At 38.6% G+C, this 27,516-nt stretch overlaps 1 protein-coding gene across 1 annotated transcript in view; it reads left to right on the forward strand.

Annotated features, from left to right (window-relative positions):
- NR5A2 (nuclear receptor subfamily 5 group A member 2) overlaps nt 1-27,516 on the forward strand; it is a 78,732-nt gene that overhangs the window by 116 nt on the left and 51,100 nt on the right. The window contains exons 2-4 of the mRNA XM_032192384.1: nt 1,398-1,516; nt 2,795-2,936; nt 5,619-6,265. Coding sequence (XP_032048275.1) covers nt 1,398-1,516; nt 2,795-2,936; nt 5,619-6,265 — 908 coding nt within the window. The remainder of the gene's footprint in view (nt 1-1,397; nt 1,517-2,794; nt 2,937-5,618; nt 6,266-27,516) is intronic.

Below are 27,516 nucleotides of genomic sequence, written 5' to 3' on the forward strand. Positions count from 1 at the left end.
CGGCGCTCCCCCTCCGCTCTCGCTCGGCTCCCACCCCTCTGGCGAGGCGCCCCTTCGTCCTGCCAAAAAGTTTGGGGCCGCCGGCTCCCGGCGCTGGCCGGGGGGAGCCTTCTCCGGGCCGCCGTGCTCGGGTCCGCCCGGCCAGCGGGGGCTCAGCCCCGGGCCGCCCCAAAAACTCTCGCCAAGTTGGCGGCGGCGGAGCTGCGGGGGGGTCCTGCAGAGGACACCCCGTGAGCCGCCCCCGGGGCCCCGAGCGACACTAGGCTGTCCCCCGGGCGCAGCGCAGGTGGCGGCGGTGCCAAACTTCGGGGGTGGCAGCGGGATGCCCGGGCTGGGAATGCCACCGGGGGGCAGCGGAGCCCCCGTCCGAGGGCTGCCCCGGGAGGGGGCGGCTGCTCGGTGCTCGGACCCTGCCCGCTCCGCCCTCCCCCGCGGTGGAAACTCCGGTCCCGGCCGCTTTTTCGAAATTCTGCCCTCTCCTCCCGGGACCTGCTGGGAAGCCGGGGCGGGGTGGGCTGGGGGCCGCGGAGGTGCTGGGGGCGGCCAGCCCAGCCCAGCCCTCTCCTCTCCTCCCCTCCCCTCGCCCTCGGAGGAGGCTCGGTGCCAGGGCGCGGCGCTCGGAAACCCCCTGCTTTCCCACTCGGGTTTTCCTGCGAGGAGGGGAACTCGCTCCCAGCGCTCGGGAGCAGAGGGGGGGAACCGTGCCGGGCACTCCTCCTCCGAGTCCTCCCCAGGCTCTGGCAGGCGGCGGGTCGGGCCGGACTGCGGCCGCTCCCCTGCCCCGAGCTGCGCCGTGCCGGAGGCAGCAGCCCGGGGGTGCCGCTCGCCTCGCTCGGGAGCCCCCCGCCGCCGCCGTCCTTGCCCAGCAGGACCCCCAGGGGCGAGCTGCCCCCAGCCCAGCTCGCCCCGAGCTCGCCGCTTCGGCGAGTGGGTACCCGGCGGGGCTGCGGGACGCGCTGGGGCTCAGCAAATATTTGCGGGCTGGCGCTGCGAGAAAAGTCGAAAGGAAACGACCGCGGTTACTGCCCGCCGGCGGCACTTCAGCTTCGCGTCCCGCCTTTTTAAAGCCCGTCCTCGGCTACTTTCGGATTTGGATGAATTCAGTCAGTTGGGGATGCCGCAAGCACGGCGCTGGGTCGCGGGCGCTCGGGAAGTGTGAATATTTAGAGCAGGAAGGCGAGGAGCCGGCGGGGTTGTGTCCCACCTGCCAAGTATCACGCGGGTTTGCAGTTGGGGAAAAGTTACGCGTTCCCGTGCAAGCTCCGCTTTTAAAAATAAAACTTTTTGCAGTTCGCAGCGGCGTGCTTAAAGAACTTTCCCTCTAGACGAAAACAGTTGCAGGAAAAGTGAGCTATTCACGTAACTCTAATTGAATGTGCTATTTCTCCTTTTCCCAGTGTCTCAGTTTAAAATGGTGAATTACTCTTATGATGAAGACCTTGAGGAACTGTGTCCAGTCTGTGGAGACAAAGTGTCTGGGTACCATTACGGACTTCTCACCTGTGAAAGCTGCAAGGTTCTGTACCAATTTCTTCATACAAACAGAAGTACAGCCCAAAAAAGTTCCAAACAATCAGGAAAAAAACAGATCATTTAAAAATATAGATGTGTAATAATTTGGCTTACTTCTGATGTGTTTCTTGTTAATCACATGAAAAATTAACCATCAAAGCATTTGAGATCTCACCAATCATATTTGTACAGATGGAAAGAAACAACTTGGACTGGTTTGGATTGGAGCTTTATCAGTGCTTTTAAGTGTTTTGCTGTTGTAAAGTGATGTAGCTAAAGAACACCTTTCCTTCCTAACTGTCCTAAACATTGATTTTAGTTGATTTATATACATTTAGAGCATTGCTGTTCCCGGAGGATAAAGTGAAAAAGTATCCTCAATACAGAGCAGTTTTGCAAAGTCTAATGCAGCTTTCTTAAGATTTTCCATCCTTCAACATTATCATGTAAATTTCTGGGATTGTGATGACCTTGCACTTTTTTATACAAACTATATACTCTCAGAGCTCACTTGACACAGAGTCGAGTAGCTATTGTATAATTAAATTACTAATTCTGAGAATAAAATATTTGTTAATTTGTCTTCAAACATGAGTTGCATTTATCTGAATTATTCTATTATACAAAAGAGTTTAAACAGTTACGAATTTATAGCATGTCAAATTTGTCATGTAAAAATGTTTTTAAGTTCTTTGCAATTTTTTAAGTAATGCCCTGTAAAGGAACCTCCTTTGCCAGAACAATGCAATTTAAGATATTTAGTGGCATGGGAAAATTAACTTAGCACATTATATTTTCATTAAAAAAAAAAAAAAAAAATCAATGAGAAGTGAATAACAAGCACTTATGCCTTTAGCATGCACCATTGGGATGTACATTAGCAGGAGGTATTCTGTATTTCTGTTATCTTTGCCATAGTGTTCCTACTTATTTCATATAGAATTACTTTCCAGGGAACACTTCAGTCATTTTACAATTATTAAGAAATACAAAAAGAGCTGGTCAACCTCTCTACTGCTGCTACCACTGCTAGGGGCACAGGAAACTATAGTCAGTCTTGTTAAGCTTTGACGTAAGTGTATAAAACATAGCCCTAATACAGGAAAACCTCTAGACTCTGGTGGTTTTCTCCTGGGTACGGCTCTCTGTAATTTAAAGTAAACCATAGAACTTCAGAAGTTCTCAAGTGGTGTATGAAAAATACACTACAGTGATTTCTGTAAAATAAAATGCTGAAACACTGTTCAAGCAACAGAGGCTAACTTTTGTGTCTATCATACAGGGATTCTTTAAGCGAACAGTCCAGAATAACAAAAGGTACACATGTATAGAAAATCAGAATTGCCAGATTGACAAAACACAGAGAAAACGATGTCCTTACTGTCGATTTCAAAAATGCCTAAGTGTTGGAATGAAATTAGAAGGTAAGCCCTATAAGTTTTGCTCATATTGTCAGCTATAGATTAATTCCTGAAAAATAAGGACTACATATGATACATACTGGTTTATAAAAAATATGCTATGTATTTATCATGTTTTTGAAGTTACAGTAAAAGGTAACTTTGTGAGTTCAATGAAATTGTTGCTCTCTAAAGGAAATCTAATGAGTAAATGGAAAGTCACTAAAGCCTAGTCAAAACCATAAACTCAAATTTCATATACATATATGTTTTGATATTTCAGTACTTTTGAGCTTTTGAATGAAGGGATCTAGATAGTATGGAAATTAGTTTTGCAGCTTTATTTAATGTTTAACCTAAATTAAGTTTTTTTTTTTATAAGAGTCCAGATTTTAAAAAGTCATTGTTACAGACAGTGATCCAATTTTATTTCTATTTTGTCTGTTTTTTTTTTTTTGTTTGTTTGTTTTTTTAAAATAATATCTTCTAATAATGTGGCATAAGTGAGAGAGAAAATGAGTACTTCTCACACTGACCTGCTTTGGGATTAAAGAACAAAATCTCTTAAATTACATCCTATATTTTTTGTGTTGCTACACCTGAGATGTTAGTACTTAAGAAAGAGTAAGAATTTTGAAGTATATTTTTTGACTTCATTTGGCTCTCTCAGGTACAGAGAAGAATTAGTACAATACCCTTTGAGATAATGCAATGCACAATTATCATTCTGATTAAAATGTGAGACTCATATACACAACTTTAACTTTGATATATAGAATACTAAAATTCAGATTTCACAGCAAATGAATGGAATTTCTGCTTGACCAAGGACAAGCTTATAAAATCCTTATTTTTAAAATCATACTGAAATCACATTCACCTGACACTTAAAGGAAGAATCAGACCAGTAAGGGTTACAATAAACCTTTAAAAGAACCATATAGCATAAGCCCCTGTCACCTGAGTTTGGCAACAGAAATCTGTTGATATAACTGAAGATCAACAGAATACTCAGCCTCCTGCAGTCTGATGAATTCAGCACTGCTCTAATTGCCCACGAGACTCAGCTAGCACTGACACTGCACTAAACGTTCTGAATCCCACAGTCTTCCAAATTCAAACAGTAAAATAATAGGACATTTGTAATCCTTTTCTCATTGTTGACAAAGAATGAGGACAAAATACCTGTAACTACTGCTACTTCTAACACCTCTCAATTGCTGGCAATGATATGGGACCAAATTGTGTGCTTCCGCAATTGCGAGCAATACACCCTAAGTAGTTACATGAGAGTATGTGCTAATAGAATTTGGCTTACAGTTGTTAATTCTAGAATACTTGGAAGGATACTGTATTTACATGTTTAAAGTTAATTACATCTAGCAGCATGGTGATTTAATTATTTTAAATTCCTGCATTCCACTCAATATCAACATTCAGCAGCAATAGTAGAAGCATTTTTACTACAAATGTAAGTAAAGTACATGTATTTTTAAAGATACTTTTAAAATGTACTTTAACTTCCTTAGCTGTACACACACAACTTTTCCTCTATTTAGAAGATCAGAAGAATGTGTACTTCCATAATTGTAAATGTTTGTGACATTTATGTGTATTTCCCTGATAGTGATATATATAGCCTTAAAGTCTAGTTCATAAATTACCATGGACCAAAAAAAGAATCATTAAACGTTAAAGTCCTTATGATAATGTACAGTATTATGCGTATCTAGCATTCATAATAAATTTTTAATGTTCTACTAATCCCTAAGATAAAAAGCTCAAGAACTTAACCTCCAGCAATCTCAGCAGTCTCAACATGTCACCAGGTTGTCAAAGGTTCCTCTTTCAATCTAATTGCCGTTGGGCAAGGTGGGCTTGGTGGGAGCTCCTCGCTAGACCATTACATATATACCATGGTGACAGACACTGCTGTGACAGAGACCACCAGTATGATTCCCAAGGCAGCTGTTGAAGTGGATTTGTTTTAATTATTCCTAATTCCGGAGATATTACAAGCCAGAACAGTGCCAATAGTTTCTGTGTCACTTCCACCTTCCACATGGAAGGCAGTGAGCTGACAGCTTTCTCTCTGCACATTCCAACGGCAGCTAAACATTTCTGTAAAGCTGTTCAGATATCTAAATTTTTTTTTCCAAGTTCTACACCAATTTGAACAGAATCCTCAGAAGAAAATATTTCCTTTTTTGCCAGGAAAAACATATTCCCCTTTGTGACTACTGAACATTTCACAATTTACGTTTCAGATGTTTTGCTGCAGTGGAAGGCAGTAATAGAATGATTATAATGAGACAACGGGGGCCACTGGATACATCTCAAATTTTGGACATCAGCCCTTGTTTCTTAATGACATAGTAGCTTGACAAAATCAAATATACATTGAGATCTCCACATGATCCTATAGCAGGTGTGAAATTCCTGCAGCCAACCATTGTGTTTGTCCCTGTCTCCTAATCAATGTAAAGAGCAGTTCTTTCATGTTAGCAACAAGCATGGTATATTTAAATTACCTGAAAAAAAAAGACATTTAATAATTTTTTTTCTTCACGAATAAAAGTGCTACTTTGAAATTGAAAAAAAAAAATCATGCAGTTACATTTTTACATTTCTGCTCTGTCTTACTATGTTTCTTTAAAGAATGTTGATTTCAAGTTTCCGTTACGATGTACTTCTCTCCCCTGACAGCTGTGCGAGCTGACCGAATGCGTGGCGGTAGAAACAAGTTTGGACCAATGTACAAGAGAGACAGGGCACTGAAGCAGCAGAAGAAAGCTCTTATCCGAGCAAATGGACTTAAACTGGAAGCCATGACTCAGGTGATCCAAGCAATGCCAACTGACCTGACAATATCCTCTGCGATCCAGAACATCCATTCTGCCTCCAAAGGCCTACCTCTGAACCACACTGCCTTGCCTCCTACAGACTATGACAGAAGTCCCTTTGTAACCTCTCCAATTAGTATGACAATGCCACCCCATGGCAGCTTGCAAGGTTACCAAACATATGGCCATTTTCCAAGCCGTGCTATCAAGTCTGAGTACCCTGACCCTTACACTAGCTCACCAGAGTCAATAATGGGATACTCATACATGGATAGTTACCAAACAAGCTCACCAGCAAGTATTCCACATCTGATATTGGAACTCCTCAAATGTGAGCCAGATGAGCCACAAGTCCAAGCTAAGATCATGGCATATCTGCAGCAGGAGCAAGCCAACAGAAGCAAACATGAGAAGCTCAACACATTTGGGCTTATGTGTAAAATGGCTGACCAAACCCTCTTCTCCATTGTCGAGTGGGCGAGGAGTAGCATCTTTTTTAGAGAACTTAAGGTAGGTAACAATCTTACATTATATTCAATTAAGAACAAAAGATAATTTTTACAATGTTGTACTTTGAGCAAGAGAGTATGGTTTGTCTTCTTTCCCCCCCCCCCCAAGCATCTCTAATTTATTTGGCTTTAATTAGATTATTAAGAGGAGAAATTTGTACCTGTCTTCCACCTGAGCCTGTAATAAGCTGTATCAAAGAAATTCACATTTTAGTTCCTCTCTTCTGTATTTTACTACTTATCACAACTGTTATTAACCTCCATAGGGACTAGCACGAATTTTACTCCTTGTCATCCTTTCTCTCTGACTTGTATTCCGAGCTGTAATCATACCTGTTACACCATTCTACACTCATTTACAAACTTACCATCTCATTTAACACAGAATGGAACCCTATTTCTGCCATCTACGTGGACTCTATGTGTATGTCCATATTGGAATATTAACTTTCTCACTGGGATATTAGTGTGTGCGCGTGTAGTTAGCCATGAAGGCTAAGTCCTAAGCAGGGTACACACAGAACAGAAAGCAAGGAGGAAGAAAATTACCTTAAGGACTTCTTTTGGTTCTCGTCACTACTGGTACATCGGGGATTCCTGTAATCTACACTAGCTGCAATGACCTTTAGGCTCTTATTTTTATTGGTGCACTAGGAAGTGGGACTACCCAATAAATGCTTATGCACAGCTCTCTGGTGGCCAGAAATTCCCCCATATACATTCAAGATTATTCATTAAGGCAATTTTGTGATTTGTTGTGGTCAGCTGTGACACAGAAATATTAAGCCAAAAATTTGGAATCAGACAATAGAGATAAACTAGTTTTTAACCACTCTCTCAATGAAGAAGTTAGCTCTAGAATGAATAAAAGATCCACCTAAAAAAAAAAATCATCACAAATGTAAATTACATCTGAATTTCCCTATTACATTGCCAGTCACTGAATATCCTCCTGCAACAGGGAGATGTTTTTTGACACAACTATTTGCTGCCAAACTCTTAAAATTTGTGACCACCCATAACTTTTTAGTTACTCTTGTGTAACAAAGGTAAAATAATACAATATCCAAATACAAGAGTTACTGTAGAAGTTCACTGAGAAGTGAATCTATACTTATCAAGCACAGAGGGGATCTCATTAAAAATCTGCAGTCAGGATGCTTGCCACAACAGAATTTCCATCATAACCATAATGACGCAGAGATGAACTAAAGCCCATGATTGCAAGAAAAGCAAGCTGTGTATGTTGTATATACAATGCCAGCTTCTCTCAGACTTTTCCATACAAATAGTTGCAGGAACCATTATAAGCTCAGCATAAATAAAGAGAAACAAGGGACAAAGCTTCCTCAGAAGGGAAAGAGAAGTTGGATTAAAAAGGGGAGAAAGTTGTCACATCTTAGTTTGCTATTTGCTTTTCGTAATTTTTTAGTAAGCTAAGCTGCTCATTTTAAGTAATTTAACGATTAGAATTACAACACATTTCCAAGAGACTATGTCCTAAAAATCAGGGACCAGATCTTTCAACCCATACAGTACTTTAGTCTGGAGTAACCATTTTAAAGATTACCGAGATTTGCAGAAGATACTATTCAGTGTAAGAATTTTTAAGTTAAGATCTGCCTTAAAAATCATAGGTATGATACAAGTGATAATATGAAAAGATACTTAAGCAACATTCACTTTTTATGGTTCTATTGCTTAATCTGTAGGCAGATTTCATATGCATTCAACATACTATGCTGGTAACAGTTCTAGAGATGGTCTTTACCTCCAAGCTCAGGCTGGTTGATATTCTTCAACCAATGCGTGCTTACTACTACAGACATAAAAGGCAAATGTTTTTCATGAAAGTTTTGATCAACTGCTCCTAACTCCGGTAGAACATGTATACTACCACATAAATACAGACTTCTAGAAATACGTAGGTTCTAGAAATTCACTACACACAAAAATGGCCAGTGAACTTTTTCCACATATTTATGGGAAGCATCAGTTTCATCATATATCCATACCCTTTTATATATATATATATACACACACGATTTTTAATTGGACGAGCTCTACTAAACTGCACAACATTCCAGAACAATGTCAACATATTTGGAAATCCATCATTTAGGGACCAGATAACACAACACTAGGAACCTTAAACTTCTCAACTTCAAAAACATGAGGTTCTCAAAACACATTTAGATTAGACTCTACATTGTTAACAGTACCAGGTAACACCATCTCTTAGCAGCAGAGAATCAGAATTAAACAAAGAATTTCCAAACCTTTCTTGAATATGGCCCTCTTCTGTTCATCCATGCTGTCAGCTCCTTCTGATCAATGTAGAAAAAGCAGCTATTTCAGATTGCTCTGGAGGACATGAATACCTGTGGAAATTAAAAAAATAAATAAATAAACTAAGTAAATGACAGATTTTAAATGAAGAAGGAAGGGAAGAGGCAGTTGTGAGGAAGAAACAGCTAGATTTTCAAATCAGCTAACTTTGTTCCCTACCTACACATGGCTAAGAAGTATGTATTTGCTTGAGAAGACACTTTCCTGTTCTTACTTGTCTATACAAAGACTACATCTTCAGATGTCTTCCAGATAAGATAGGTGCATTAGCAGATCTGACACTAAATTTTTAAATGACACAAATAATGAAAGAATAAAAAGGTATACGAAGGTAGGTCATATGAAATTTAGAATGATTTTGTAGTGGCAAATTATTTCCTTGCACAACTGGCTGCGAGTTACCGAACAGTACGTACACAATTCTCTTCTGTATCCTTTCACTTCATTCTGAAGAAAGAAATGTGTAAGACTAGCTTTAATTCATATAAAAGCGCAAACACTTTCCTTTCTCCTAGACACTTAGGCATTTGTAGCTAGCAGAGTTCAGGAGGTATAGAAAGGGAGGAGTACATGATGAAAAAATGCCGTCCCAGACTATCAGTGGTTTAAGCCATATTTAGCCTAGATATAACCTAAAAACAAACAAAAACAGTGAATTACAGTTTTAAAGCTTTTCTTTCCATTTTTCTGAAAAATGATTTTATTATTTTTTAATCTCAAGTGATACTAGATGTTTTAAAACAACTTTGTTTCATGAAGCTTTTATCAGCCTCTGTTTATCACAGTTTTCACACCTGTTGCTCTACAAATTGTCAACATGTCTTTTAGAATGTGTTAGGCATATAGCATGTACAAAGTCAAAATATTTATCAGCCAGAACTAGCTGCAAAGTACTTTTAAAAAAGTACATAATGTAATGCTTATACTTGCTAAAGAGCAGATCCTTCTATATTCATATTGGATATCAGAAATCACCAGAAGTATTAGTGAAGTAAACTAGTGAGAATGAGTACCAATGCCAGAACAAGATCCGAAGCAGACAGCTGCAATCTAGTAACTTTGACTTGAACACCTGCTAAAATCTCAAACATACATCTATCTTGTGAAATCAGGGTGCTCTGTCATTAGAAATCACATGAGAAATTCTCTTTTGACATCACATAATGCTTACTTACTCATCAAGAGAAATGTTTCTGTATAGATCTTTAGACACAGATGAAATAAGAATATAGAAGCAACATGCCAGTAAGATAGCGAAGAAGGCCTTTGTTGGCTATTTTCTGGAGTTGCTGAAAGCTCAGTAAATATAAAAGAAAGATATATCCATCTTATCCTTAGCTATGAAAACTCAGGAATGCCCTGGGGATGCTAGATTTGTGGCCAGCTGTCTTAGTCAGGTGAAAGGTCTTTGTACAAAGCTAAAAAGAAAATATTGCAAGAGTTTCTAGAGTCCAAAGGTTACCTGGCCCCAAGAAAGGATGCAGACAGTTCCAGTGAACTGGTCTTTCCTCATCAGCTCACATCAGGGAAAATTCAACAACTACTTCCAAAGTATTCCTCAACCCATAAAAGAAAGCTGTCTTTGCTTGGTGCAGAAGAAAACAGAACCTGCACTGGAGAACAGTCCTCAGAACATTTTCTTGTGGCAGAGGATCAGAAAATTCACTAAACATTGATAATTACAAAAAAAAGGGGCTTAAAGAATCTGCAACTCACCAAAAAAAAAATCTACCTTGACTTATTTGGCTATTTTAGTGAGGATGTCATAGGTCAAAGTACTAGGTGAGCACAAGCCCAATTAGTGAATGATTGCAGGAAGAGCCAGCATACTTCACATTAAAGAAGTTCATCCTAAAACTGTTCACTGAGTTTGCAAATTGATTTAGGCCATTCACTGATGTCAGACTATCAGTTCTGGGATAGACTCCTTGCAATAAGTACAAATTTGTCTGTGCTTGCATTAGCTGTAAACATGGCCTTCAAAGAAACAATGGTTTAACCACATATCTCAAAAGAATCCCATCTTGCAGGACTTCTAGTGTACTATGGAAACAGATGTTTTGGCAGCTAAAAAGCAAACACATGCCTAGTTTTGTATTACATATCCCTTGTACGTACAACTACATTAGCAGAGTTTCAAATTGTTACTTAAAGCAGTACAAACTTAATGTGAATAGGGTCAGCAGAACTACTGGTGTCTCTCTCATAATATGCCTTTAGATAGCTACAGTAATTATAGTCAATACATCACGGTTAATTTCAAACTTCAGTCTTCTTGGAATGAAATGGCAAGAAATGCACAGAAAAAAAATAAAAACTTACAGGAGAGAAATTGAATTATTAAATCAAATGAATACAGATTAGGGGAAAAAATAGGTGTTTTTCTTTTTTTTTTTTTTTTTTTTGAGAACAAGTATCAGTAGTGGAATACCTTAAAAGTTCTTCTTCAGGGTGATGAAAGGTTGATACATTATTTAGACTTAAGTAATCAAAGGCAATTTGATAACTTCAAGTGCTTTTGGACTTTGTAACACACATTTATCAGGACAGGAAGTGTAACTAACGTAGCTGATGAAATAAAACTGTAGTGTTCTTTTAGTCAGGGAAGCAGCCAGAAACTGAGGTTCAAGATTGCCCTTTGTGTCAGTAGTCAGACTAGTGAATATACTGTCATAAGTAGTTACTGATTTTTGGTCTGGTTTGAATGCGTTTGGATCTGAAAAAAAATATCACCATTTTCTTCAAACATTAAAAAAATGTCGGGGTAAATGGAAAAGTATTCCTCTCACACAGTTAATGTTCTTTGCATTAGAATAATTAATTTAACTAAATATTCTTGGATTGTGAAAGACAAGCATTCATAACAAGTACGTTTTGTCTGAAATGTGGAAAGTAGTTGTAAAACAATCGCTATGGAAAGATGCCTCAGCACAAAAGAACAGTGTTTAATGAAGCACGGGATTATACCTGCCACCCTACTGAACCTTGTAGGGGAACACTCTGTTAGAAGTTAACTTCATGATCATCTTCTTGATCTCTTCTGAACAAAGGATGTGACTAAATGCAGTATTTCAGCATACAGGCATGCCATTTTGTAGCCTTTCTAAACAGCTTGTTCACTGCTAAGCCTCTGGCACTTTTTCTAGGGGCAAGAAGAAAGACAACATTCTCCTATGTCCATTCATGTCAAAGCTATGTACTTTCCTGCTACCAGAGGTGACAACATGGTGGAGTTAGATTGAATTCAGCCACCCTGGATTTAGTCACTTTTCCATCTGATGTTCAGCATTGGGCTGAGACTATGCAGTCATGCTTCACGCAGGCGTTTTGTTTGTTTGTTTGTTTTAAGACCTACAATTGAGTGGATTTGCCATTACAAGTTACTTTTTTCCTTCAAAAGTGTAAGTTCCCAATTAGAAGCACAAGACAGCGATGAGCTGCGCCAGTAGAAAGATTAACTGGGTACACTACCAAATGCATATCGCATTTTTGTAGGGCAGTATGAAGACAATGCTGTTCAGAGCTCACACACTGTGGTTAGTTCAAGATAATACTAAATTCTAATAATGAAAGTTGTACTGATGTTACTATAGCCTATTGTATTCTCAGAACACTACTTTAAACTGTTATTTTCTGCTATGATGATTTGATATTTTTGCTAAATGCTAGAGAGAATGTTACACATTAAAAGCAAAGAAAAAATAACTCCTCTTGGAGTTTCTCTTGGAAAATAATGATGTATTTCAAATTTTGCTCCATACTGTCAGTTTTATTGGTAAAATGACAGACTTTCATTTGCAACGAACTCTTTACCATGTTTCTGCCACAAAAATAATGCTATTTGCATCACCACAACCCCCCTTGAAAATTAAGGCATTTCTTAGAACCAGGCAATAAGTCTTACTGTGGGAAGAACATGACTCTACTCTGTGGAAGTTGTTCATTCACATCCAATGATTTTGTATGATACATGTATCGCTCTGATACAGCGCATGTGTATATTACTCTTATAATATTTCTGAAGGTTTGCCTCTATACCAAGGCTGTTTAGATTTAAGAACATTCGTCTGCTAACCTGTAGACTTCAGGATCACCTGCAGAAAGGATGAAATCCCAGCCATAATGTTGTCACTTACAGACTTCCTATCAATCCTTCTAAAAGCCTATAATATAAAATCATGTTATTTTATAATTTCATGTGTAAAGATAAGCTGCTCCACATCAAGGGATGATCACCTTTATATATACAGTACTGTGGAGTCAATAGCTTTACATAATCCACTCAGCTCTAGGCCTGAAAAATACTGACAAAGTGATAACAAGAGTTGAAAGAAGGGTGATTTATGAAGAAAGATTAAGAGATTCAAGTTTCCACAACTTGATGAAACAACAAATACAGCCATATAACAACCATGTAGAAGCACAACACCTGAACAAAACGGACTTCAGCCAGTGAGGAGCTGCGCTTTACTGGTTGTAGCACTAACAAGATGGCTTCCGCCATATCCAGTCAGACTCATTACTGGAGAAAAGGCCTAAAGCTGAGAGCTATCAGGTTGTACTTTCAGGCTGAATGCACTCTACAACCTTATAGTCACAGAAGCATAATAAACCACTTAACTCTTTTCAATTTCTGATATTAAAATTATTATGAAATTATTGCTTTACAGCTACATATTGAAGCAGTAAAAGTCAAGCCATAGACTGCACTAAGACTTCTTAGTCTGGTATTTCTCAGCTCCAGACTTCATCCAGTGTGCATTAACATGTAGATTTTCAGCTACCTAAAACAGAATAGACTGCTTCCTTCCAAGGAAGTATGTCATTTTATGGTACCCAAAAACATGGCCATAGAGTTTTTGTTTGGTTGGTTTTGGTCATGTATCAAGCTATTGCAGTTTGCTCAATTTCATAGCCTCAAGTTACAAGTATTTGAATCCATGCCAGACTGCTTTTAAAAGGAAGTAAAGATTAATTTCATGCTCTGCAAATAAAATGTAGTTGCTTATTTTCTTCACTACAAGCAAAGATAGAAAAAAATCAGCCTCAAAAAGGGTGGGTTTTGGTACAGGAGGAAAGCATATTTCAACAATTAATTTAAATCTGAGAGCAATTCAGGAGATAGCCAACTGAATAATAAACCTTTGGCTTGAACATCATTACAGACAATCCAAAGGTAATGACTATGCCCAAAATCTGGTACTCTATTAAACGTGTACAGTACAAAAATTTTATTAAAGTGACATACAAAGCACCTATCTATTTCTGCGCTCCCACTTTTCCCCACACTTGGATGGAAAGATCAGTTAAAAGAAAACTGAAACATAATATCGTTATCTTTAGAACAGCTTTTAGCAGTCTTCTGTTTGTTTTTTCTTCTAATAAGAATCTTACAAATTACCACATTTCCAACCATTTCAGCACACTAACAGAAAGCAGCTTTATTCAGACTAATTCACAACACACGGCATGTACACTCTATCTTACCCCACCAAAAAATTGACATGAAGCATTTGCATTTTTGCCCAGCGGTGCCAGTGCCATTTTAATACACTAAGCCTGGTACCTACCACATACTTCAAACTGCTGGCTCTCTCCTCCAGGTCTTCAGCTTGGATGAAGGCAGGGGGAAGGCACCACTCTCCACACATGGAAGGCAGCAGGCACTGCCCCTCACAGCCGCTGAGCATGAGCCTGCTGCCCCACGTGCCAACCAGCACAGGCCTCAGAGGGCTGCAAGGTCAAGGGATGAGCCAAAACAAGGAAGCAACTGAAGGAGCAATTAAGGAAAAAACCCCATAAGACAGCCTAAAGGAGAACATGGCCTCGGCTGGAGCTTAAATGGTGCCACAGATTGGGGCCAGGTGGGGCCGTTAGGGCCTGAGGGCCCTCTTGCACCAGGCCGGGGAGCCTGCCCCACCTGCTGGGCATCAGCACCTAACGCCAGGTGCATAAACCTAAAAATACTGTGAGATTAAGGGTCAAAACTCAGCCTCTTCCATACAGCTGTTTTCTCTGCTCTGAGACTCTGTGCCATGTTCCTTTTTTTTTTTTTTTTTTTTTTTTTTTTTTTTTTTTTCTCTGAAATGGTTTTTATTTGCTGTTTTGAATTAAGGACTGAAAGTTGTAGCTACTGCCATTACTATAAACATGTTTGTGGAGCAACTACAGCAAATAAAAGGGCAGATTTAAGAGGGGGTTGAGGAAAACTTGGAGAGATAAAGCATGGTTCCAGTAGGAAGATGAAGCTATAATTTCATATGAACACCCTCAATGTCTTTTTTCCATTTCTGTAGATGGTAGATGTTCAGTTCCAGGTGGTTAGGTAAACACCAGGGCAGTCCAGGTAGATAAATATTCAGTATTGTCCTTTGGAAACACCACAGTCATTAAAGCAACCATTACAGACACAAAAATAAATAAATAAATAAACTCAGATACAAAATAATCATATTGCCATGAAAAAAGAAAGAAATTTCATTTAATCTAATTCTGGAATTGTCTGTCATACACATCACTTAGAGATGGAAAGAAACTAAAATCTGTTTTCAGAAATTCAGAAATAGAAAAATGCTTTTTTATATCTAAATACAGCTCTTCATTTGTTGAAAGAAAAGTTACTTTGATATTTGTTGCTAAATAAAATCTTGGATCAAGTAATTTTAATTTAAAAAATTAGTTAAGGCAACAATAAACACAGGAAATATACATGAATAAAGTGTTCTAAAAGTCAGGCAACTCTTTTAAGACTATAAATATAACCTAAGCAAGGCCACTATAATTAGCAAAGGGTGAACAAAAGAAGACATCCAGAAATAGATGGGGAGGGGGGAGGTTGGGAGGGTGAAATGTCTTGGTTAACCTTATTCAAGTGTTCTTTCCACAGCATAGGAAATGGTTCCAGCTAGCTCATGAGTTCTGTTCGTATTAACTGATTTTTAAAAGGACATTTCCATGTTGTCTGTATGCCAAGGAAATTCTTTTACTGGCATGTTTGCTGAATACAGGAAACATCATCCTGACTAAGTGACACTGGATGTGACGAAGAATTGTGTCTTTATTCTGGTGTAATAGTCAGCACCCTCTGTTTGTCTCATCTGGATACCTTTCAGTATTTATTGGGGAATACTTACTGCAGTCTTGCAGTTTGTCCTGAGCAATGAGCAACGTCAGTGACTGGTGGTGCTGAGTCATAATCCCTTGCCACTCTAGAAGTAAGTTGTTGCAGTGCCTTACAGGAGGTAGTGCCTGGGCTGTCCAGTCAGCCCCGAATCCATTTCATACATCTTAAAAGTGTGGGGAGAGGTGAGTAACAGAGTGCTGGGAACCACATTCCTCTCCGCACGGTGCCCAGAATTCCCTGTGCACCTACAATCACTCTCTCTCCTGAACAGAGCTAAGAAGTCAGTCCTGCATATAGTGATTTTCAGCATAAGTCAAGTTGTGTGTATGGGTCCTGTATTGCTTATCGGAAGAAAACTTTACTGCAGATGATGAGAAATTTTTCCAAAGAAGGAGTGCAAGTTAAGATACTGAATAGCGTATTTCCAGTTTCACTTACAGCAACTGCAAGTTTCCTGTTTTCTTCTGTAGAGCTGCCTGGGTCAAGTGTTTAAGTTTCATTTGCTACGTGCTATTTCTAAATCCTCTTTTTCTTATTTATTGTCTCTTCTTTTCCTTTCTCTTTCTTGGGAATTATATTAGTATCACAGTCACTATGCTGGCAGCAGTAACTGCAGTTATTTGTGGCCATGGGCTGCACTGACCCATGGTGAGATCTTCACCAACACTTGGTGTGCTTCAGTGACACTCCCTAGAACTCCTTGTGCATACTTTTAGGAAACTGATCTTTTTTGAGATGAGAGTTCAGAGTAGATAGTTCAGAAAGGCCTGCAGTCTCTGATCCATCTTGCTTTATAGCTCAATAAAAATCACCCCAAAAAAGGCCACAACAGTAGCTAATCCAAACTGTCCTTCAGGTAGCAGTGAAATAATCCAGGGAAAGTAACAAGAGACAATTGCCCAAAGTCTCCAGTTCTGCTCCCACTTGTCTTTGTAGATTTAGGGCATAACAACCATGACATTTAAGAGAATTGCAGGAGATGGTAGGGATGCAGTAGAAAGGCTGCTGGGAGGCATGAAACTAAATTAGGTGGTGGTACAAATTGCCTAGTGTGCAAGTGGAAGCCAAGACTAATGTCGTAGCTGATGCCCATGTCACCCTGGTCTAAAATAGTTTCAGTTTCTTTTGTTACCACTCCACAATCCCTGATGTTCTTTCTGCCTATGCATGGACAGAAAAGGAGGAGACAGAAAGACTCTCAAACAAATACTATTGCAGTATTGTTTTGATTGGTACATATGTACTGATATTACACTTATGAAAAGCAAGATCAGGCAGTTTTCTGCCTGAGACCTAGAATTTCCCAACAGTGTTTTGCATATTGGCCACATTGTTAAGATTCTACACAGACTTCCTAGTCTTTGAAAAATCCAAAATTGCTATAAGGAATAGCATCAAAAAAACTATTTTTCTGATGCAGGACTTGGACTGTTTATAACAAAGGGTAAGTAACAACTGCAACAATAACAACAACAATAACTTTAAGTAGATATATGGATGTGGCAATTATTTTACTTTGTTGAGACCTGCCGTTCTTAAGACACATAGGTTCTTACTCTGCAGGTATGGTCAAGGACAAAGCTCCCTTCAGACTAAGAATGAATTTTCAGTGAGAGCATTTGCATCAGGAAGTGTTAGAACTCAAAATGAGTGTTTATATGGCTAGCTCATATGAGGACATTGAAAAGCATTTATTTTTCATTTGCATCCCTCTCCTTTAAGGCACAGTCTTCTCTTCACCAGCGGGAGTTCCACATGTTTTGCCTTTGATTCCCCTGCATGCTAGCCACTCTAATTAATATAAATTTTGGTGGAGTTTCTCTCTTCCTCTTTTTCTGGAAAAGAGAATCCTTTTCAGCACCTTTTTTCTGCACTGGCTGATGTACTTACAGATCAGATATGAGAGCATTATCAAACTGGCACTTACCACCTATCAGGAGTATATCTTCATTTCTTCTCTGTCCCTGCCAAAGCTGAACTTTCCTCCAAACCGAATAACAATTGTTGACATAACCATGAAAAACATGGCATTGATCATTCTAACAAAGCCACCTCAATTTTGGAAAAAAAAAAAATAAAATGCTTAGGTCTTTGTATTTTGCTTTATTTTAACAGTAATAGCTTTAGCTAGCTAACACAGTCTTTCTCTATAAGTTGCTATCATAGTACCTTGGTGGAATAAATGTGAATTAGAAAAGATCAGTTCTTTCTTCAAGACCAACAGTTCCTAGAGCTGCATTGTGCGACCCATACTAAACCTCAGCCTGCTCTGCCTGAAGTAACCATGCTTTGGATTTCAGGGTACTTTGTATAGGGACACAGACTACCTATTGTGCAAGACTGGCAGAATCTGGTACTTTGTTTGCCCTGCTGCTTGTTTTATTAAAAACAAACATTTGACATTTTGATCTCAGACTTGCATATCTGCATATACTGAGGGATGCAATGAACAGGAGCCACTTCTTTTCTCCTTCTTCGTAAGAACTATCCCATGTGGGTTTCTGTGCTAACATAACCCTCCTTCCAATATTTCAAAAGATATAGAACTTCCCAGCATGATGATAAAGTTTTCCTGTGTTCCAATAATAAAAGTTGAACGTACCAGTAATTTCCAGTTCCTCTGTGGTCGGGCAGCCTGTGAAGACTAACTCAGAAGTACCCAACCTGCAATATCAGTGTGGGAGTCGGAAACAGATGTTCACTGGACAATACAATTTGTTGTCACTGTCGATACTATATGGCACTTTTCCCAACAGAAATTGTTTGTAGCTGGAAAAGAATGTAAGGAATGATTCATGCCCCAAATTACTATGATTATTTTTAAATGTTAAATAGCTCTTGTTTTCTTTTGTTTTAAATGACTAAATGAGGGAGGCATAAGGTCTCAAAAATATGATTAGTTGGATTTGTAGAATCTGCGTAGTATTTCAACCAATTAATTTAAGTCTTTTTCATCGGCACGGAACTATTATATTATCAACAAGAACCAGCTTTTCTCCTTTAGATTGAAGGTGCTGTAACCTTCTAAAGTATTTGATGCTCAGTACTTAATTACATAAAAAGCACATGGCAGCAGGTAAATGGGACAATACATTTTATGTGTATCTGAGAATGTTTATTTATAAAGGTTATAATTTATTACATTAATATAATATTTTTCTAAATATAATAACATCTTTAAGTAGCTTCTTTATACCCTGGAAATTCTAGTAGGCCATTTGGGCATTCAGAACTGATCAAACACTCAAATGAGAAAAAACCTCTCAGAGTAAAATATAATGCCTAGTCTTGATTTCCAAATTCATGAATATTACAAAAGTAGATGCACTAGATCATACTCACTGTTAAAGGCAATGGATTAGGCTAGGTGCTCTTTAAATTAAATATTAATTTTTCAGGGATACATCAAATATATGTTATAAAAAAAAGGATGTAGAAGTGAAAATTTGTAAGTGAAAATTTCATAAGTGAAATCAGGCCTCAATACAAATGAATATATTCAGTAGGAGTCTCAATGAGAGCTAAAGATCTGACTGCCAGAACCCTTGGATACATCACCTATATTTTACATCAAAAAGTAACGCTCCAGGTATTTTCAAAAATGAAGACATCTGGGATCTGAATTGGAGTTCACTGAAAGGAGTGGCAGAACTTGCATATAGTTGCTGACTCTTGTATCACTGGCAGGCTTCCTTTAGAGACACAAAAAAATGAAAAGTTGTGCGTAATTACAGGACTCAAATGATTTTAGCACTGCAAAATCAAACAACTGCCTTATTTTTACAAAAAACATGTGGTAACACTTCACAGTAATCTTTTTATAATAATAATTTTACATTTACTATGTTTACTGTTGCAGTGTTCTGCAACAGAGAAGTTTAATGCTCTATATCAGGCTTATGTCATTTTCAGCAGTACGTTTCTTTTTAACTACTGTAGTGATTTAGCCTCAAGTCCCAGCCATAGTTCAAGTTTTTCATGCCTTTAGATTTAGTGAATTGTGAAATGCTTTAATAGTGGAACCCTATCCCTTCAGATGATTTTACTTGAATTCTATGAATTTTTTCAAAGTCAGCGTGTGATAAGACAATGAAATTAGCTGATCGGGTAGTGTGTAGCACGTGTAAGTACTGTGCTGAATGTTTGTTTGCGCTTGCATATGTGTATTTTTATATATATTCATGGATTAAACTGAGTTTTTCATCAACTAGGTGTTGGCAAGTGACAAAGTGATTTAGGATTAAGATGGGATTTAGGCTGATCTAGCTACAGTTGTATTTCTCATTTCATCATCATGCCTGGGACACTGTGACAGTTGTGTGGTTTTCTTTTAATTTATGAAATAGACAAAATTAAATGTCCATACCAGACATACCATTAGGTTTTGGGGAGTTGAAAGAGAAATACTGCATTAGGTCTTCTTCTTTTGTCTGCACCCAGCAGAGAAGTCCTGAATGTAGAAAACAGCTGGGAAACTTCCTATACAGTACACAGCTTGAAAAATGACTTCAAGATTGAAAAAAAAAAAAAAAAAAAAAAAAAAACAATCTGATTAGGCTTTATTTCAAATGACTGCTATTCTGGTTCTGTAGTATGTCTCTTGGTAAAATATGAATCAATACAGATGTTGTGTTATCTAGGTGCATTACATCATTTTAAATACTAACTCGACTTACATTGTATCTGGCATGACAGTTGAATCCCAGTAAATGGTTTAGACTTCGAAGGCTTCTTATTGCAATACCAGGGAGAGAATGTGCTCATACAAGGTTTTATTACTACTTAGCATTTAAAAACTTACTAGCTTAAAACAGTCCCTTTTGCGAAGGGGACTCACCATTTTTGATGTTACTGATTGCTACATGTTCATTTCGATCTGCTGAATGAATTTTGCTGTCTGCTGTCAATTTACATCTAGCTATCGTTTTGGAAAAGAGCAGCTTCGTGAGGAAACAGATTTTGACGTTTGTGTTGTAGGGAAGATTTGAGTAGAGAGGAGAGCAAACGCGATGGGTTCAATTAGCAGGAGCACGGCCCACCCTCTCGCAGGCAGAGCAGGCAGCGCTGGGAAGGCAGGCGTGCCTGGGCCGCCGCTGCCTGCACCAGAGTTAGTTAGAGCGCTCTGAATCTCATCTTTTGATCTCGGGCGATATTTTTCTCTGTTATGTCACAGAGGTCACCTGGCTCATGTGTGACAAACTGCCTGCATAAGTCACAGTGCCAGTGGCAGAGATTTGTAACCATGTCCCTGGTCCATTGCCTTTGAATTATTTCACAGGCCCTCTGCTTTACATTTACACTCTGTCGGAAGATGAACAGGGGAAGGGAGTAAAATCAAGGGCAGGGTCTCATCCTGAAGGACAAGGGGAAACAGGTGGAAGGTTAATGGCCCTGGAGCGTATCCACAAGCCTCTCAGGCTTGATATATGGGCCTCAGGCCTAAAACGGGCATTGGCTTTCAAAGATATATTATTTCATTTGAGGAGAGACATTCTGGAGTTCCTGCATTTGTCTGCTGATAGATGATCCTCTGTCCACAATTGGTTATGGCGTGTGAGTTTTCCTTGGGCCTGCTCCCGTACATAAAAATTTTGCTGAGCTCTCCAACCTTTCACATGCCTTTAAGAATGGGACGTGTGCAGGCCTTTTGGCAGGCTGCTGGATTTTTGTTGCTGCTATTTTCGTAGTTCCTTTTGAACCACGAGGCAAGTGGGGGATGAAAGACACTTCTGTTCATTCATACATAGCTGGACAGGGGTGGCCTCGCGGGGAGAGCGTGGGGGAGAAGAAGATGTCAGGAATCAATTATGCATACGTGTGTCTACAGCCCAGACGGAAGCCGGCCTGTCTAATCTGCTCTTTTACACTGACACATGCCCATGTAAAGATAAAAGCAGGAAAATCATGTATGTGATTTTTACAACCTCTCTTAGTATATCTTGTTTTCACAAGGGTTTTCACATGCTTGAGCTCATAGGAAAGAACAAGAGTAGTGATTCCATGCACTTTTATCAAGGTCCTCAACACAGTGGTTACATTAGGCATCTCCAAAAAATTAAATGCTACTGGCTGCTTCATAGCCAAGCTGCTGAGGATCCAGGGCCAGATAATGCCTTCTCACAAGCTGAAAATCTGTAATGGGCTGAGATGAGGAAGGTTAGGTGCATAGGTCTGATGCTGCTGGCTGCAGTAGGGCTGTGCTCAGCGCAGGGTGTAACTGGCAGGGATGCGGCACCAGCACGATGTGCCATGCATGGTTCGAGCAGGCAGCCAAGCGTGAGTGGAGCAGCCTGGTGGCAAAGGCCTGGTTCAGAGAGGGAGCGAGTTCTGCATGCACCACCCAGCTGGCATTCCCACAGCATCCTCAGTCCCAGCACAACCGCAAGGTGTCACAGAAAATCTGGTTAAAAAAAAAAAAAAAAAAAAAAAAAAAAAAACAGAGTTTAAAAAAGAATTAGAAACACTTAACGTACTTTATGGTTTAATGTACCCTACTTAACAGTTTGTTAACCAAGTTGTTCCTTTGATTTTATAAATATACTTGTAATAACTGTTATAGGATTGCATTTCTAAGACCCATTACTTGATGACAGCATGATTTAAGGAAAGTGGGGTGTATATTTTTACTACATATTCATTTAGATTTGTTTTAATAACAAGTAACTGTTCAGTTTCAGTGGATATATTTTGCTTGAAAGAATTCAAGATGAATTATATTTAAATATCTCCTGGTTTTACCTTTTTTATTTTTCCTATAGGCATACCACTAAAAAAAAAACAAAGAAAGCACAGTATAACAAGATTCAATATAGTGTGCTTTGCTTTTCTCATTGTAGAATTTGCACTTACATAAATAAATTGTGTTAGTAGATTTAAATTTAAGCCTACCTCATGTCTCAGTCTGAAATTGTAATTGAAGTGTTGTTTCACTAGCATGTTATTTGAGTAATTAGGTTTTGCTGTCATTGAACCCAACTGCTAAACCCACAGTACCTCAGTGCGAGCAGAATCAGGAGCATGCTGCATTTCAGTCAGTCCCTGTAGAAAATGTCCTGTTGTAATGCAATTATTCTCTCTTCCCTTAGTGTCCTGTGGAGTTTAAGTTAGACAAGTGAGCTAAAGACTTGAGAGACATATTTAGTGTCTACTGCAGCAGTAGGAAGGAAATCTGAGGACTTGTTAAAAGGAAAGATTTAGAAGCAGAAATTCTACTGAGAGAACTGAACAGAGTGTTAGCAGTCAGGAGGATCTGCTTTTCCACTTGTTGCTTTGATAACGGATAAAAGGCTGTCATGAACTGCAGGCTACCAGCTGGGAGCAGATAGAGTAATCCCGGCAGAGGGCTGGCCCCGAACTACACAGGCATTCCTTTAAATCTTAGAGACCGTAGGAAAGTTGTTTTTTTCTCCCTACCAACATCGTCATTATTCATGATGATGTTTTCCATCCCAGTTTAACACTTTGGTCAAGTAAATCTACTTTACAATATTCTCATGATTGAAATATAAGCAAATATCACATAGTCAAAGATATTTCAGCTATTTCACTCAACTGCCTAGAGATAAATTCCAGAGAACTAGATCAGGCATAAAATAGCACTGCCGTAAGAAACTCTGCTGTTTGACTATAAAGGTGTATTGCACCCAACAGGCAGACAATCATGGGGATGATCTGTAGCGTGTCTTCCCTGTAATCAGTTGCTTTCTGTAATAACCACACTTGATAAATGCAATCTAGAGGATGTTACTTGAATAGGAACAGAATGTCACTTGCTAGGAAGTGAGGCAGCATGCCCTCTGCGCGGTACGAACATGCAAACACAGCGACGGGCAGAACCCAGCAAAGCCACGCACGCCTCACTTTACTGGTGTGCACTGGGCCACCAAGGTCATGTTACTGACACGCTGCACACGCAGGATTGGGCTAGTAGCATTTGCTAGTATGTATACAGATGCTTGACTAGAGCTGTGTTGTTTCAGCTTGCATTATTCTAGCAAAGGGGGAAAAATAAACAGAAAGAGTGCTTAAAGCTCTGATTGTCATTCTATACTGTTCACTTCAATGATACATTGAGGGCCCTAGCTTACTTTGTATTCTTATGTGTAATTACCCGTATCAAAAAAAAAAAAAAAAGGAAAAAAAAAAAAAAAACACAACACTCATTAGTGTTCTGTTCCACTGACTTAATTATACCCCTTAATTAAATTTTGACTAACTGGGGGTCACTGCAGTGTCAGTGGGATTTGTCACTGTTTGTCAGCAGGTGTCTGGTCACATCTATTTCTGGTTTCCCTGTTGCTGTATTCTGTTTAAGAGTGTGGTCTTTTCTACTTGCAAAGAACAATTATGCATTACCTTATTGTGTTCAGTGCCTCGCAAATTAAATGAAACACTAGTGAATCTGTTCTGTAATACTAGCACCCATTCTTTACAGGCAGGAGATGGGGAATCAAGCAAATATAAACCTTTTCTAAATAGAGTTTATTACTTCACTTGTGCTCCTTTTCAAAGGCTTATTCTTCCAGCACACAGAGGCCATGGTATTATTAATTTATCAGATAATCTTGTGTTCAACAGGCGTAAAAATATATCGCAAATAGCAATCCAGGGATACTTCTCCTTTCCCCTACCTCCTAAACATGAAATGAATTTGAAACATGACCAGCAAGAACGAGCTAAATCAATATTACATGCATAACAAATACAACGTGGCATGTGCTGCTACTGCCGTGCTGTGCAGAGTGAGAAGACCGAGGCTCTCGGTTCAGTGTTCCCTGAATAATTCAGTGGGAGGTCTGCATGTGCAATAAGGGCATAACAGTGCCAATTCCTTCTATTTCAAATTTGCATGTTTTGGGTTCATTATTTTAGAAAGTTACTTAGGGGAAATATAATTCCCATGTTTACACATATAATAGGCACCTAATGTTCATCTGAATAATTGATTAGTCAAGTCAGGCTTTCATAATTAGTTGTTGGCTTTTCAGTACAAGCCCACATAACACTTGTCAATCTACAGACATTTTTAATTTATTAATATATATGTTATCAACAGAGCTGCAGTCGTTACCTGGAAAGCATTTATTATTTATTCTGTGGGGGCAAAAGAAGCATTTCCATTCTAGGCATGTATTTTCAATCTATTGTACTTACCCAGAAGATCATCTTTTTTTTTCTTAAAGTTTTCATGAATGTTCTCTGCTTGTAGGCACTTGCTTACAGTGGAAATCAGAAAGTGGGGTTTTAAAAAAATCCATTCCTGTGTTACATAGACATATGAGTGAGAAGTTTCATTGATTATAAAATAATGTGTATCACTTATTTGTACACAGATGAAATAACAGCCACCAAAATACATGATACTAACAAGCATCCCTAGTGCAGCCATATATTCCTTCACCAGACACATGCATCTGTTGATAACACATGTGCAGGGATATTGCAGTTATGAGTTGGGGAGCTATGAGGTAAATGGCAAAACTCTAAGATAAACTGTATTTATCATCAACTTCATGACCTTATTTGAACTCTACCACCAATATATATTTTTATTCTTTATATTTCTGACCGGTTTCATGTAGTTGCCATTAAAGGGTAAAAGCACCCTTCTTACTCCAGAAATGTTATATTTTGTGCCCATGATAAAAAAATCATAAAACAAAATCTTTGATTGTGAAGTCCAGAAAAAACTCATTCATTTTTTACTAGTAGTTAAAAACCTATCTGTCTGATAAAATAACAGGACTAGAAATTGTGTTATTTTACTGGGAAACAAACCACCTTTCCACTGGGATGCAGCATTTACTTCTAGCACTTTTGAGTGTAAGACTGAGTGTTATAAATATATTATTATTTATGGAAAAAGTATTTTAGTTCTGCGTATGCTATAAGTTTACTTTCCTTTGCTCCTATTCAGAGGAATCACCTTCACTTTAGTGAAAATACGTAAACTTCTACTTCTTATCAGTAAGATCACAACAAATGCTTCAAGAAACATGGAAAGTGCTTTCCTCAATCAAATGCCTCCTGAGGCTTGTTCTATTGGATGTGTATTAAGTTCCTTGCTTTACAAGTGGAAAGATGCAAATATAGTACCTGAATTCTAAAAAAAACTTTTAAATCCAAAGCATGTCTAGAATATCCCTTAGTTTATTTGGTGAAAAAAATGATGCAAAAATCCCACCACAGCAGTAGAAAAAATGGTATGCTTATTTTGGTGGTGTGATTTATTTAATTGTGGTTCACCACTGAATTATGTGGTCTTACAAAATTCACACAACAGAGTTCTTGAGCAATACTACAGCATCTTGTATAATATATGCATTAATGTAGTATGCATATACCCTTTCTCAGTGTCTACTTAAAGATGGAAGAAATAGCAGAATCTCTTCAAAGGAATTCAGTTACATGCCTCCCATGGAAGAATGCAAATATATTTCTAAGGGTGGCATTATAAAGTTCCTCCTCTGCAATACATATATCTTGTTCTAATATACATTTTTATTATCTATTTTTACATCTGTTACAAAGTAATCGAAAATGAAACACTATACTGTAAAGAACACAATAAACGTATAGGATTCCAAGCTAAGTTTGCAACTACTGTTTTAATTTTCAGTACAACATTTTGTGTACTGTTAGAATTTCAATCACAGCATTATATTAATAGAAGGATTTTCTACCGGGATATTTTTAAGCACAGTGGTTGCTACCTGGAAAGTATTTATAATTTAGGCTAGTGGGCTAATTAGGGAATCGAGCCATGTGAACAGTTTAATGTCCACATTCTCACTATTAGTGTAGAAAGTTCTCACCAGTTCCCCTGTCTATTAACCTAAGAGTTCAGAAACATTTCCCATTGGTATTGTATGGCTATCTCGGTTCTTCCATTTAGACATTGAAAGAGCATTGTTTCAAGAAATGTTTTACAATTGGAAATAGATGTATCTGCTAAAGAGATTCATATTTCCATGATTAGACAGGTGATCTGATCACAAGGTGGAAAAGAGTTCATATAAATAAACAATGAATTAGAAACCTGAATAGGATTGCTAAATCTGTTTTTCTAGGTTACAGTTAAATGAGAAGCATTATGTGGGCTTTCAGATAAACTCACAAAGCTCTTATCTATACAAACCTGATAGATCTGCCATTATTCTTAGTGAATAACAGAAGTTATATCATTCAGTTTCATTAAAAATACATTAATCCTTTTTTAGTAACCTTCTTCTAATTCATTGATTCAATTATACATTGTACAATAAAAATGTTCGGTATAATAAAAATACAGTATTAAAATGTGCTTTATACATAAATATTTCATTGCAATGAGATTATTCAGGGCTTTAAAATTATTAACAATATGAATGTCATGTTCTGAGACAACAAAGTGTAGTTTTGTTCAGCATCTCTGAAACTGTATATCAGAAAGATTAGTCTATATAACAGGACGGCCTGGCATAGTTGCTTAGAGTATTACGTGCAGTCATTTCATGCAGAGACGTCCTGTAAAGTTAGTGGCACTTACCAGCATGGGTCAATTAAGGGACAGGATGGTGTTGTAGGGTGTACACAGGCCTTGTGAAGACAGGTAGAATTCCACCCTCACCTGAGAGATGCCTCAGGGCATTAGGGCTCCAATGTAGCTCTGGATCTGGCAGTTCAGCAGTTCAGGTAAACCAGCTAGGTAGTCCCAAAGCTGAGGGAAAAAAAAATAAATAAAAGGAGAAGTTGAAGAAAATAGGGAGGCTTGTAGCTTGTGTAGTCTCTCTATAGCTTGT

The sequence above is a fragment of the Aythya fuligula genome, chromosome 8 (genome assembly GCF_009819795.1).
Source record: "Aythya fuligula isolate bAytFul2 chromosome 8, bAytFul2.pri, whole genome shotgun sequence".
NCBI lineage: Eukaryota > Metazoa > Chordata > Aves > Anseriformes > Anatidae > Aythya > Aythya fuligula.